The following is a 13,978-nucleotide window of genomic DNA, read 5'->3' as shown; positions in this document are numbered from 1 at the left end:
GAAGCCCTTCATCAGGACCAAAGGTTGGTCTGCTGTCCATCAGAATGATGTGGGGTGGGCCCCATTCCGATCTCACACATGCGCACTGCCCGTGACCGATAGAGCGGTTTCTGCAGTGCATGGGATTGTGGGAGATATAGTCGTCAGTAATGAGGTGAAATGAAGTGTCCCACATGCCGTCTTAATCGTACAATTCACGTGGTATTGAAGTACACATTAGGATCCAAGCTTTAATCGATTTTAAATGTATACACTGAATGAAACACTACAGGTGTTTAACTCTAAACTCTATTTCCAATTCAGTGCCAGTATATTGCTCATTATCTCTCCTCAAATAAATGCCCTCCATCCTTAATATTAATTTGTTTTAGTTTGCACAATTCAATGCTCTGTTTCAACAATTTATTAAAAGTTACTCGTGGTAGATGGGAGTTGCTGGATGGGCTGCCTTCTTGAACCATTGTGGTCCACATGTTGTATGATGACCCACAATGCCCTTACGAAGGGAATTCCAGGATTTACACCCAGCAACACTGAAAGAATAGTCAAGCTTGGAGCGGTACTTGCAAGAGATTGTGTTCCCAAGTATCTGTTGTCCTGGTCTTTCTAGGTGGAAATAATTGTTGGTTTGGAAGCTATTTTCTAAGGATCTTTGGTGAATTTCTGCAGTGCATCTTGCAGATAGTACACACTTCTGCTTCTGAACAGTGGGGCGGAGGGAGTGGACATCGCGCCAATCGAGCAGGTTATTTTGTCCTAGATCATATCAAGTCTTTTCTTGAAAACTGTTGAAGCTGCATCCATTAAAGCTGATGGGAGAGTATTGCACTACATTGCTGACTTGTGCCTTGTAGAAGATGGACAGATGAAAATATTTGACAAATACACTGCTTCCACAAGACCTAGTGTTCCCAAAGTTAAAGTATTTTTAATAATCCCTTTATATTTTCCAGAATTTTCAGGATTGGGGACTTGCACCACTTTTACCCACCACAAATCTCCTGAAACTGGGTGCACTAAGAAAAATTCCAGCAGGATGATTTTCAGTAAAAAGATCTGGTTTTGATAATAAAAATCATCAACTTATAGAGTGACACTACATGGAAACAGACCCTTCGGTTCAACACATCCACACTGACCAATTGTCCAAATCTGACCCAATCCTAATTTCCAGCATTTGGCCCAGATCCCTCTCAATCCAAATTATTCATCTAGGCACCTTTTAAATGTGGTAATTATACCCAATTCCACAACTTCCTCTGGCAGCTTGTTCTACACCTACACAACTGTCTGCATTAAAAGGTTGCCCTTAATCCACACCCTGCCACCTTGTGACAGCACCACCTGTCCATTCAAGCCTGTCACCCGCACTGCCCCCGTCTCTTCCCCCCCGCCACACACAGCGCCCCCTGTCCATTCCACAATGCCATCCACAGCGCTCCCTGGCCATTCCCTCTGGCACCCACTCTAACCCCATCCTTTCCCCAGCCACCACAGCACCCCTTGTCTATTTCCCCAGCCACCACAGCACCCCTTGTCTATTTCCCCAGCCACCTCAGCACCCCCTGTCTATTTCCCCAGCCACCTCAGCACTCTCTGTCCATTCACCCCCACAATCCACAGCATCCCCTGTCCAGCCTGCCTGTATTCCTGATGAAGTGCTTTTGCCCGAAACGTCGATTTTACTGCTCCTCGGATGCTGCCTGAACTGCTGTGCTTTTCCAGCTCCACTCTAATCTAAACTTTGACCCTTCTATCCAGATGCCTTTTAAATATTGTAATTTAAATATTGTAATTTTAAATATTGTAATTGTACCAGCTACCACGACTTCCTCCGGCAGCTCATTCCAAACACACACCACCCTCTGTGTGAAAAGTCGCCCCTTCGGTCCCTCATAAATCTTTTCCCTCTCACCCTAAACCTCTGCCTTCTAGTTCTGAACTCGCCCCACTACCCTGAGGAAAAGGCATAAAAAACGTTGAGCAGCCAGACAGAATGCAAAAGGAAAAAAATTTGTGGCTCGACTCTCTTTTTCTCCTTTTGGACACTTAAAAACTGTCAGTAACAGCGTCATCTCCACGGATCATACTGCGCATGCTTTACGGTATCAGGAACGCACTGCGCATGCTTTACTGTATCAGTAACGCACTACGCATGCTCCTCGCTGTCCGCGGAAAAGACGCGCGACCTACTTTTGATGAACCAATAGGAAGCCAAGGGGACCGGAAGATGACTGGTCCTTCCCGTCAATCAGAGCGACCCCATTGTCTAAATGCGGAAGTTGGACCATGAGCTTCTGAAGCTGATGTTGCTGCTTCTTCTGTTTCTGTTTCTCTCAATGAAGATCGCGCTTCACTTCGGACTGCAACTTCCGTGAGTAATTCATTCTCTTTTCCGACTCCGTTTTTCCATTTATTTTTCATTCTTAAATTAAGGGGCGTGGGTTTCCTCCAAGTGCTCCGGTGTCCTCCCACAATCAAAGACGGAGAGATTAGGTGAATTGGCCATGCTAAATTGCCCATAGTAATCAGGGATGTGTAGGTTAGGTGCACTAGTCAGGGTAAATGGAGAGTAATAGAGTAAGGCAATGGATCTGGATGGGTTGCTCTTTGGAGGGTTGGTGTGGACTTGTTGGGCCGAAAGGCCTCTTTCCACACTGCAGGGATTCTATAAATTGTTGACTTGTAGCAACTGACAGGAAAGGAGGGGACAGACTCGAGAAATATTGGTCTAGATCTGTGTCTGAATTGGCAAAATAGACAGGCAGCGTCAGGAGGTGGACAAGTCGATGTTTCGGGTGCAGGGGGAGCTGCAGAACAAGTGGGTGCTGGGGGCAGGGTGGTGAAGTTGGGATAGGTGAACACCTGGTTGGTCAATGGGAGGAAGGAATCTGGTTGGTGGCAGGGGGGAGAGGGGATGGGGATGGGAAAGGTGGTTAGTTGAAATTGGAGAACTCCAATGTTGGGGTGATGTTCCTCCATTTTGCAGTTTGGTTTGTTATGGCAATGGAGGAGGCCAAAGATGATCATGTCAGAAAGGAAACGGGAAGGTGAATTAAAATGGGTGGTGACTGGGAAGTCCGGTCGGCCTCTGCGGACTCAGCTGCAGTACTCTGTGAAGTGTTCCCCAAGTTTACACTTGGTCTCCCTAATTGTAGAGAAGGCCACAATTGGCAAACACATGGCAAATACAGTACCACAATGTGAAGTTATAGCCTTTGCTGTGAAAAAAGTAGAAAAGAGGTGTAGTGTTTAAGTAGTGATCTATTGGGATGTGGAGAAAGTGAGAACTGCAGATGCTGGAGATCAGAGTCAGAAAGTGTGGCACTGGAAAAGCACAGCAGGTCAGGCAGAATCTGAGGAACAAGAGTCCTTCATCAGGAATGATGTGTGGATTTACAAAGGGGCCTCAGCGTCCTTCTACACCAGTCAATGCCAGTTGTCAGTCAGGTGTAGCAAACAATCAGCAAGGCAAGTGGTATATTACCAAGAGGAATTGAGTTCAGAAGTGGGGATGTCTTCCTGCAGTTGTGATGTCATTGAATATATTCAAGGCTGAGTTAATTTGATTTTTGAACAAGAAAGAAGGGGATGTTTATAGGGGAAGGCAAGAAAATCCTTTTAAGATCAATACAGAACAGTTACAGAGTCATACAGCACAGAAATAGATCCTTCAGTCCAAATAGACCATGCTGACTGTGGTTCTCAAACTAAAGGAATCCCATCTTTAGTGTTTGCCCCATATCCCTCTGAACCTTTCCTATTCATGTACCTATCCAAATGTCTTTTAAACGTTGTAACTGTACCTGCATCTACCACTTCCTCTGGACATTTATCCCACACACAAACTACTCTCTTAAAAGAAAAAAGGTGCGACTCAAGTCTTTTAAAAATTTTTCTCATCTCACCTTCATAATTTGCTCATGAATCTTGAAGCCCCCACCTATCGGAAAGGACACCTGCTGTTCACCTCATCTACCACCCTCATGATTTTATAAACCTCTGTAAGGTCACCTCTCAACCTCCTGTGCACCAGTGAAAAAGTTCCAGCCTATTCAACTAGATGTAGGGATATTCATATCCAGTTATGATCTGTTCAATGCTGGTGCAGGCTTCAAAGACCAAATGGCCGACAACTGCTCCCAATTCTCTCACTGTGTCCAGGACAGCAATAGACCATAAGACATAGGGGCAGAAATTAGGCCACTTAGCCCATTAGGTCTGCGCATATCATTCAACCATGACTGATGGGTTTCTCAACCCCATTCTCCCACTTTCTCCCCGTAACCCTCAGTCCCCTTGATACTCAAGAACCGATCTATTTCAGTCTTAAATATCCTCAGTGACCTGGCCTCCACAGCCTTCTGTGGCAAAGAATTCCATAGATTCACTGCTCTCTGGCTGAAGGAGTTTCTTCTTCTCTCCATTCTCAAAGATCTTCCCTTTACTCTAAAGCTATGCCCTCAGGTCCTAGTCTGTCCTCCCAATGGAAACATCTTTCCAACATCCACTCTGTCCATGCCATTCAGTATTCTTTATGTTTCAATTAGATCTCCCCTGAGTGTAGGCCTGTTAATCAGCATGAACCAGGCTCTTCAGGATGAGGTGCAGCAGGGATTAGGTTTAGTAAAGTGAGAATGGAGGGAGTGTGTGTGGGATGGAGATTTTCAGCTTCGAGGGAATAAGAGAGGAAAAAGAGTTCACTATGAATTATAATTGATCGATGGGTCATGGATTGGCAGATGTCGTTTAATTTAGAGAAATGTGAGTCAATCCAGGCAGGACTGACACAGTTAAGGGGAGTGTTGTAGAACAAAGAGACTGTGGAGTGCAGGTTCATATTTCCTTGAAAGTGGAGTCTCAGGTAGACAGGATAGTGAAGAAGGCATTTTGTATCACAGCATTGAGTAAAGAAGTTGGGAGGTCATGTTGTGGCTGTACAGGACATTGGTTAGGCCACTTTTGGAATACTGCATTCTGTTCTGGTCTCCCTGCTACAGGAAAGATGTTGTGAAACTTTGAATGGCGTCAGAAAAGATTTACAAGGCTTTTGCCAGATTTGGAGAGTTTGAACTATTGGGAAAGGCTGAATAGGCCAGGGATATTTTCCCTGGAGCATCAGAGGCTGAGGGGTGATCTCACAGATGTTTGTCAGAGGCATGAATAGGGTGAATACCCAAGATGTTTTCCCCAGGGTAGAGGAGCCCAAAACTAGAAGGCATATGTTTGAGGTAAGAGGGCAATAATTTAAAAGGGACCTGAGGGGCAACCTTTTCACACAGAGGGTGTTGCATGTATGGAACGAACTGCCAGAGGAAGTGTGGAGACTGGTACAATTACAACATTTAAAGGCATCTGGATGTCTATCTGTTCTCAGCTCTGCTAGATTTCTGCTCAAGCTTTGCCCCCTCTTTTACACCTTTTGGAACAGTAGAACATTCAGTCAATCAAGACCCAACCCACAATCTCCCAGCCTGTCAACCATCCAGACACAGAGTGTAGTCATAGCAGGGAATAAAACAAGAAAAATGAAACAAAATTAGGAATAAATAGGTGATCATGCTTAATGTTTTGTTCATGAGGAAGTAAACCAGAAATAGGGCGCTCTCAGGATTCTTCTGGTGCCCGACTTGAGGAATTTTGTCTCCCTTACATCTAACTATTTGTACCCAGCTGTGATTTACAACAATATTGACACCCACAGAAATAAGGCATCTGTTATCAAGCAGACATAGAAATATACAGCACAGAAATAGACTTTTTTTCTCTATCATGCACATACACACGTCCATGGGGGTGAATTTGAACTTGCAGAATGGTATTATGCTCAAAAAAATGTACAGTCGATCCATGTACTATTTCGTCACCTTTTGCTATAAAACCTTAAGTGCTCTCGAGAAGGTGACACACAAGAAGTTATGGGATTTGCATAGTAATGATATCTACAACCCATTCTAAAAAGTGAAAGACTTAACAATTCAGGTTTGTTCAATATATAATTTCAGTGGCAGATCACTGTAATGATTTTCCATAAATTCTGTGTCTTATGATCTTATTCTCCACAACCACCTGCTGAAGGAGCAGCGCTCCAAATGCTAGTCCTTCCAAAAAATCCTATTGGACTCTAACCTGGTGTTGTGTGATTTTTAACTTTGTCCAAGTTAGGGTGGATTGGCCATGCTAAATTAGCTATAGTGCCCAGAGATGTGCAGGTTAGGTGCATGAGTCAGGGGTAAATGTAGAGCAACTGGGAAGGGGGGGAGGAATGGGTGTGGGTGGGTTACCCTTCGCAGGGCCAGTGAGAACTCATGGGGGTTCTCTGAAGGGAAGGGATTTTGGCAAACTCATTTTTTTTTTGCTTCCCAAAATTAGACCTGCTCAGTCTCAGCAGTATCCCAATGTCATGAAAGATATTAATTTTCAAGTGGAGTTATCCAAAATTCAGAGAGATGTCAGTCTTGATGTTTTTGCTTTTCTGGAAGATCCTGGATCAGTACCTTCAGGAGAATTAGTTAGAGTGGAGTGAGAACAGAAGGGGAGAGAGTGAGATAGTGGGATGGAGCTTTTTGTGGAAAAACAAAAGAAAAGAATGTTCTGCAGAAAGTAGAATTGCTTGTTCTGAATTTCTACCCTGGACTGACAGTGATGACTTTTGTAATCTCTTTTTACAGAGCATCTGAAGATACAATATTCAAAATGAGCAATGAAGGGCTTATGCCTGAAGCGTTGACTGCCTGATCTGCTGTGCTTTTCCAGCGCCACACTTATTGACTCTCCAGTGTCTGCAGTCCTCACTTTGACATCAACGCCTGACATTCATTCAATCCATCAGGACTGCAATGATTTTTGACTGTGATTTTGTGAGAAGCTTTTTGGTTCCTGTTGGGAGTATGTTTTCAGCATCACTAGGACTGGATGAGAGACCCTACTGTTGCAGCACATTGTGTGGAGCCTGAAACAATTAAACGGCCTAGATAGAGGAATTCACGGTGGGGAGAGGCTCCACACATGTTTGTGTGCGGTAGGAGCTTTGGCTATGGAAAAACCCGAGGAATCCTGCCCATTGGACAAACGATGGAAGTGTGATGACTGCGGGAAAGGTTTCCGTTTCCCATCTGCCCTGGAGACGCATCGGCGCAGTCACACTGGGGAGAGGCCGTTCCCCTGCAGTGAGTGCAGGAAAGCCTTCAGCCATTACTCCGACCTGCTGAGGCACCAGCGGGTCCACACGGGGGAGAGGCCCTGCAGCTGCCCTGAGTGCGGAAAGGCCTTCAGCAATACCTCCCACTTGCTGACCCACCGGCGGGTCCACACAGGGGAGAAGCCCTTCAGCTGCCCTGTATGTCGGAAAGCCTTCAGCAATTCCTCCTCTCTGCTGAGGCACCGGCGGGTCCACACGGGGGAGAGACCCTTCAGCTGCCCCGAGTGCGGGAAGGCCTTCAGCTATTCTTCCAACCTCCAGACCCACCGGCGGGTCCACACGGGGGAGAGGCCATTCAGCTGCCCAGAGTGTGGGAAGGCCTTCAGTGATTCCTCCAACCTCCAGACCCACCTGCGGGTCCACACGGGGGAGAGGCCATTCACCTGCCCCAAGTGCGGGAAGGCCTTCAGCACTTCCTCTGACCTGCTGAAGCACGAGTGGGTCCACGAGGCGGAGAGGCCCTTCAGCTGCCCTGAGTGTGGGAAGGAATTCATTCAGGTGGGCAACTTGCAGAGGCACCAGCAGGTCCACACCAGGGAGACGCCCTTGCCCTGAGTGCAGGAAGGGCTTCACCCGCTCCTCCCACCTGCGGAGGCACCAGCGAGTTCACATGCTGTCGCAGGGTGATTGAAGGAGCGACAGCTGAGTGTAATTATCGTCTGCACTGTTAACTGAGTTCCGGGGATTCCCGGGTTCAAATCCCGTCGCTGCAGATGGCAGAATCAGAATTCAGTTAGAAATCTGGAGTTCCGAATCTAACGATGAAACAATTTTCAGGGGTATGTGCCTGGAGAAACCCCCATCTGATTCACTTACATCATTTTTAGGGAAGGACACTATTGTTGTGGGAAAGGATTCACTTAGTTGTCCCAGCTGCATCCTTTACCCATCTGGCCTACACGTGACTCCAGACCCAAAGTAATGTGGTTGACTCTACACTGCCCCATCCTGGCAAATGAGCAGGGAGGAACTTACTTGGATACAGGATATGGGTTAAAATTGCTGTGAGGAAATACTTCCTATGGGTTGAGGCTGTACCAAAGATCCAATTACAAAGGGACAACTCGGTGGTGAGCAATATTAAGGAAAGGTGGGGGGAGTACGTAGTGGAGTGTGTGCGCTTTGACCTTGAGCTGTTTTTAAAAAAGCTACTTTTTGTACGCCTTTTTCCTGGGGGGGGGGGGGGATCTGAAGCTGTAACAAAGTTGGGTCACAATAAAGGTTACTTGAACTTACAGCTGGGCTCAGGCTCTCATTGAAAGCTTTGAGCTCCAAGAGGTTTTTGTTTTAAAGCTGCTCATTTCTTTCAGCCTCCTGCACTAAGTTTCCAATGTCATGTATCAGAAGGGGCAGTGAATGAGTAGCTAGTATCGTTAGAAATGGTAAATCTTTCAAGAGTGTAGGCACTGCATCATGCCGTTGTAACGTTTACTGGCAGCACCAAGAAGTCTGGGCTGTGTTCACTAGAAATGATGTGGAGGAGCCGGTATTGGACTGGGTTGGATAAAGTTAAAAATCACACAACACCAGGTGAAAGTCCAACAGGTTTATTTGGAAGCACTAGCTTTTGAAGCGCTGCTCCTTCATCAAGTAGCTGCGGAGCAGGGGCTCAGACTCTCATTGAAAGCTTTGAGCTCCAAGAGGTTTTTGTTTTAAAGCTGCTCATTTCCTTCAGCCTCCTGCACTAAGTTTCCAATGTCGCGTATCAGAAGGAGCAGTGAATGAGTAGCTGGTATCGTTAGAAATGGTAAATCTTTCAAGAGTGTAGGCACTGCATCATGCCATTGTAACGTTTACTGGCAGCACCAAGAAGTCTGGGCTGTGTTCACTAGAAATGATGTGGAGGAGCCGGTGTTGGACTGGGTTGGATAAAGTTAAAAATCACACAACACTAGGTTAAAGTCCAACAGGTTTATTTGGAAGCACTAGTTTTTGAAGAGCTGCTCCTTCATCAAGTAGCTGTGGAGCAGGATCATAAGACACAGAATTTATAGCAAAAGATCATAGTGTCATGCAACTGATACGGTGTATTGGTCAAAACTAGATTGCTGATTAGTCTTATAAATTAATCTTATGTAAGTCTACAAGGTGGTTAGCACTGTTGCCTCACAGCGCCAGAGACCCGGGTTCGATTCCCGCCTCAGGTGACTGACTGTGTGGAGTTTGCACATTCTCCCTGTGTCTGCGTGGGTTTCCTCCGGATGCTCCGGTTTCCTCCCACAGTCCAAAGATGTGCAGGTCAGGTGAATTGGCCATGCTAAATTGCCTGTAGTATTAGGTAAGGGGTACATGTAGGGGTATGGGTGGGTTGCGCTTCAGCGGGGCGGTGTGGACTTGTTGGGCCGAAGGGCCTGTTTCCACACTGTAAGTAATCTAATCTAAAAAAAAGTCACCCCTCAGACTCTGGCGTGCAAGGGAAAACAGTCCCACGCTATTCTTCCATCTCCTCACCCATGTAATTAAGAGACATACTCTCTCTAAACAAGGGGAAAAGATCTCCAAAAGTTGAGCAGCCAGACAAAATGGAAAAGCAATAAAATGTCGAGGCTCAGGGAAAAATATTATGGTGATCACCATTTTTCCCCTGTTGGCATTTGGTCACTTAAACTTTGTCAGTAACACCAGCAGTATTTACAAAGCATACTACACATGTTTGCCGGTGTCAGCAACGCAGAGCGCATGCCCACCGGTGTCAGCAAAACACTGTGCATCCTCTTCGCTGTCCGCAAATAAAGGGTGCGTGGCTTTCTCTTGATAGATCAATAGAAAGCACTGGAGGACCGGAAGGAGACAGGTCTTCCTGCCAGTCAGAGCCACCTAATTGTCTGAATGCGGAAGTTGGACCATGAGCTGCTGAAGCTGCTCTTGCTCCTCTTTCTGAAAGAAGATTGCGCTTCAGCCAGACTGCAAATTCTTTCTTCTATCGAAGATCTGTGAGTACGACAGTCTCTTTTCTCGACCCCTTTTCCATTTCCTTTTCTTTTTGGGGTTCAATTGTTGACTTGCAGCAACTGAAAGGAAAGGGAGTGAATCCGGGAGCGGACAGACTCTGGATAGGTTAGCCCAGGTCTGTGTCGCAATTGGCAAAATAGACAGGCAGGAGGCTGGAAGAACACAGCAAGCCAGGCAACATCAGGAGATGGAGAAGTCGACATTTTGGGTGTAACCCTTCTTCAGGGATGGGTGGAGGGGGAGTGCTGGAGGCAGGGTGGTAAAGTTGGGGATAGGTGAAGGCACGTAGAGGGTATGACCTAGTTGATCAGGAAGGAATCTGGTTGGTGGCAGGGAGACGTGAAAATGAGTGGTTGGGAGAAGGAAGTGAGGTATTTGAAATTGGAGAACTCCGTGTTGAGTCCTCCAAGCTGAAGGCTGCCCAGGCAGATGAGGTGTTTAGATTACTTACAGTGTGGAAACAGGCCCTTCGGCCCAACAAGTCCACACCGACCCACCGAAGCTTATACCACCCTGACCACATTTACCCCTTCACCTAACACTACGGGCAATTTAGCATGGCCAATTCACCTAACCTGTACATTTTTGGATTGTCGGAGGAAACCGGAGCACACCCACGCAAACAATGTGCAAACTCCACACAGTCGCCTGAGGCGGGAATTGAATCCGGGTCTCTGGTGCTGTGAGGCAGCAGTGCTAACCACTGTGCCACCGTACCTCCCACTAAGTGTTGTTCCTCCAATTTGCGGTTTGGTTCATTGTGGCAATGGAGGAGGCCTAAGATGGTCATGTCAGAAAGGGAGTGGGAAGGGGAATTAAAATGGATGGTGACCCGGCTGCGATGCTTGGCGAACTGTTCCCCAAGCTTACGCTCAGTCTCCCTGATGTAGAGAAGACCGCAGTTGGCATACACATGGCAAATGCAGTACCACAATATGAAGTTACAGCCTTTGCTAATAAAAAGCAGAAAGCAGGTGTATTGTTTAAATGGTGATGTATTCGGGATGTGGCGAAAGTGAGAACTGCAGATGCTGGAGATCAGAGTAAGTGTGGCACCGGGAAAGCACATTAGGTCAGGCAGCTTCCAAGGAGCAGGAGAGTCGATGTTTCGGGCATGAGCCCTTTATCAGGAATAATGTGTGGATGGACAAAGGAGCCTCAGTCGCTGCCAGTTGTCAGACAGGTGCAGCAAGCAATCAGCAAGGCAAGTGGTATATGAGCAAGAGGAATTGAGTTCAGAAGTGGTGATGTCTTCCTGCAGTTAGGGGGTCATTGAATATATTGAAGGCTGAGTTCATCTGATTTTTGAACAAAGATTTTTCACGCAAAGGGTAGTGTATGTGTGGACCAAACTGCCAGAGGAAGAGGTGGAGACTGGTACAATGACAACATTTAAAAGCCATCTGGATGGGTATTTGAATAGGAAAGGTTTAGAGGGATACGAGTCAAATGTTGGCAAATGGGACTAGATGAATTTATGATATCTGGTTGACATGGACGAGTTGGGCCAAAGGGTCTGTTTCAGTGCTATATGACTTCAATCGACTTAAGTGAAAGCAGAATTGTGGTTGTGAAAACTGGAGTTTCAGAGCAGCTTTCAAAGATGTTTTGCCCTTACTCAGAGCAGAAGACATTACAATGAAGTCCTTATTATTTTATTAAATATGGCAACCCTTCTTGAATTATATGAATACAGATATTTCGGCTATCCTAACAAAGGATTTTATTTAATTGAGATTACAAACCTGGCTGGCCCTTGGGAGGAATCCCGCACGAATACGGGTTTTGTTACATTTGATGTTAACACATTCCGAGCATGTATCTCACTACCCAATTTCTATGTTATCCGCTGTTTTTTTTTCTCTTTCTCTTATTTGAATAATGTAAGAGACTTAAATATACACTCTGGTTAGTTGTAGGTTAGATTAGTAGTTAGTTGAGTTTTGTTTTTTTTCTCGGTATTTTTCTTTTGTTAAATTTTGGTTATTATATATTTAAGATTTAATTGTATATCAATGTTTGTACTTGAGAGTTTTGTTTATTTTTGTAAACTTGTAAAAATGTTAAATTTCTAATAAAAATATCTATTAAAAAAAAACAATGAAGTTCTTCATTTGTGAGACAGCAACTGAGTGAGTGAGTACATCTAGGATTTGGTGGAAAGTGGTAATTCATTGCACTGTTGGGGTGAAACCCTACCCTATCCAGTCATTTCTGCTGGTGGATGAGGCCAAGGCTGAGGTTGAATCACGTCAGAGGCTTATAAAATCATGAGGGGCATGGATAGAATAAATGGACCAAGTCTTTCCACTGGGGTAGGGGAGTCCAGAACTAGAGGGCATCGGTATAGGGTGAGAGAGGAAAATATAAAAGAGACCTAAGAGGCAACATTTTCACTCAGCGGGTGGTATGTGTATGGAATGAGCTGCCAGAGGAAATGGTGGAGGCTGGTACAATTGCAACATTTAAGAGGCATCTGGATGGGTATATGAATAGGAAGAGTTTGGAGGGATATGGGCTGGGTGTTGGCAGGTGGGACTAGATTGGGTTGGGATATCTGGTCGGCATGGAGGGTTGGACCAAAGGGTCTGTTTCCATGCTATGACTCTAAATGCAGAACATGCTGGCAGTCAATGCAGGTAGCCAATACATGTAATATTTTGTAAATTCCACTTTGCAAATTGAAGCGGGCTGACTCAAGAATGGGATACAGACAGACTCTGACCTCACACCTTTCATGCATTGTTTGAGCTGAGATGTTCCCTTTTCTTATAAAACCTTAAGTTATCTTGAGAAGGAGCCTCACAGGAAGTTCTGGGATGATACCTGCAACCCATTGTAAAAGATGAAAGACTTAACGATCCAGATTTTTTAAAGATTTTTTTAGATTACATTACAGTGTGAAAACAGGCCCTTTGGCCCAACAAGTCCACACTGACCCGCTGAAGCGTAACCCACCTATACCCCTACATTTACCCCTTACCTAACACTATGGGCAATTTAGCATGGCCAATTCACCTGACCTGTACATCTTTGGACTGTGGATTTGTTCAGTATATATCTCAGTGGCAGGACACTTGTAATGTTTTTCCATAAATTCTGTGTCTTATGATCTTGTACTCCACAACCAACTGAATAAGGCGCAGCACTGCGAAAGCCGGTGCTTTGAAATAAACCTGTTGGACTGTAACCTGGCATTGTGTGATTTGTAACTTTGTCCAGGTTAGGGTGTATTCACCATGTTAAATTACCCATAGTGTTCAGTTTTGGACTGGTGTGGGTGGACTGGCTGTGTTTCAGTTACCCATATCGTTGAGGGATGTGTAGGTTAGGGTGGATTGGCCATGCTAAATTACCCATAGTGCTCAGGGATGTTCAGATTACGGTGAATTAATCAGGGGTAAATGTGGAGCAATAGGTAGGGGGAGAGAGAAAATGCATGGGGAGGCAGAGGGTGGGAAGAAGGACTGGCAGAGGTGGAGAGGGTAGGGGGAAGACAGCAAGAGAGAGATAGCGACTGGAGTGGATCCAAGGAGGGAGCAGACTCTGCAAACTCAGGTTTGTGTCTGAGTTACCCAAGTGAGGAGGGACAGAAGGATAGATTGGGATGGGGCAGGGGTTGAAATCTTTTCTGTTTTTATTTGTAAAATGCTCCTGAGTCCCACAAATAAATGCAACCAGTACAAGTACAGCACATGCAATACTCCTCATTGCAGCTCCAACCCGGATTTGCATCTTCTGTTCCTCCTCCACCTTGGCTCCAGCACACTCTGCTTCCTTCCCTCACCCCCATGGATGGTAAAGAAGGCATTTAGCACCATTGCC

The 13,978-nt window shown here is 45.7% G+C and overlaps 1 protein-coding gene across 1 annotated transcript in view; it reads left to right on the top strand.

Annotated features, from left to right (window-relative positions):
* The window catches only part of LOC122543647 (zinc finger protein 436-like), a 22,257-nt gene extending 13,534 nt beyond the window's left edge, over positions 1–8,723 (top strand). The window contains exons 5-6 of the mRNA XM_043682467.1: positions 6,373–6,493; positions 6,923–8,723. Of these exons, the coding sequence (XP_043538402.1) occupies positions 6,373–6,493; positions 6,923–7,756 (955 nt within the window). The 3' untranslated portion in view covers positions 7,757–8,723. The remainder of the gene's footprint in view (positions 1–6,372; positions 6,494–6,922) is intronic.
* The last annotated feature ends 5,255 nt before the right edge of the window (positions 8,724–13,978 follow it).

Source organism: Chiloscyllium plagiosum, chromosome 44 (genome assembly GCF_004010195.1).
Source record: "Chiloscyllium plagiosum isolate BGI_BamShark_2017 chromosome 44, ASM401019v2, whole genome shotgun sequence".
Lineage (NCBI taxonomy): Eukaryota > Metazoa > Chordata > Chondrichthyes > Orectolobiformes > Hemiscylliidae > Chiloscyllium > Chiloscyllium plagiosum.
Note: the sequence above shows the minus strand (reverse complement) of the source record. Positions and strands in the feature narration are given on the sequence as shown.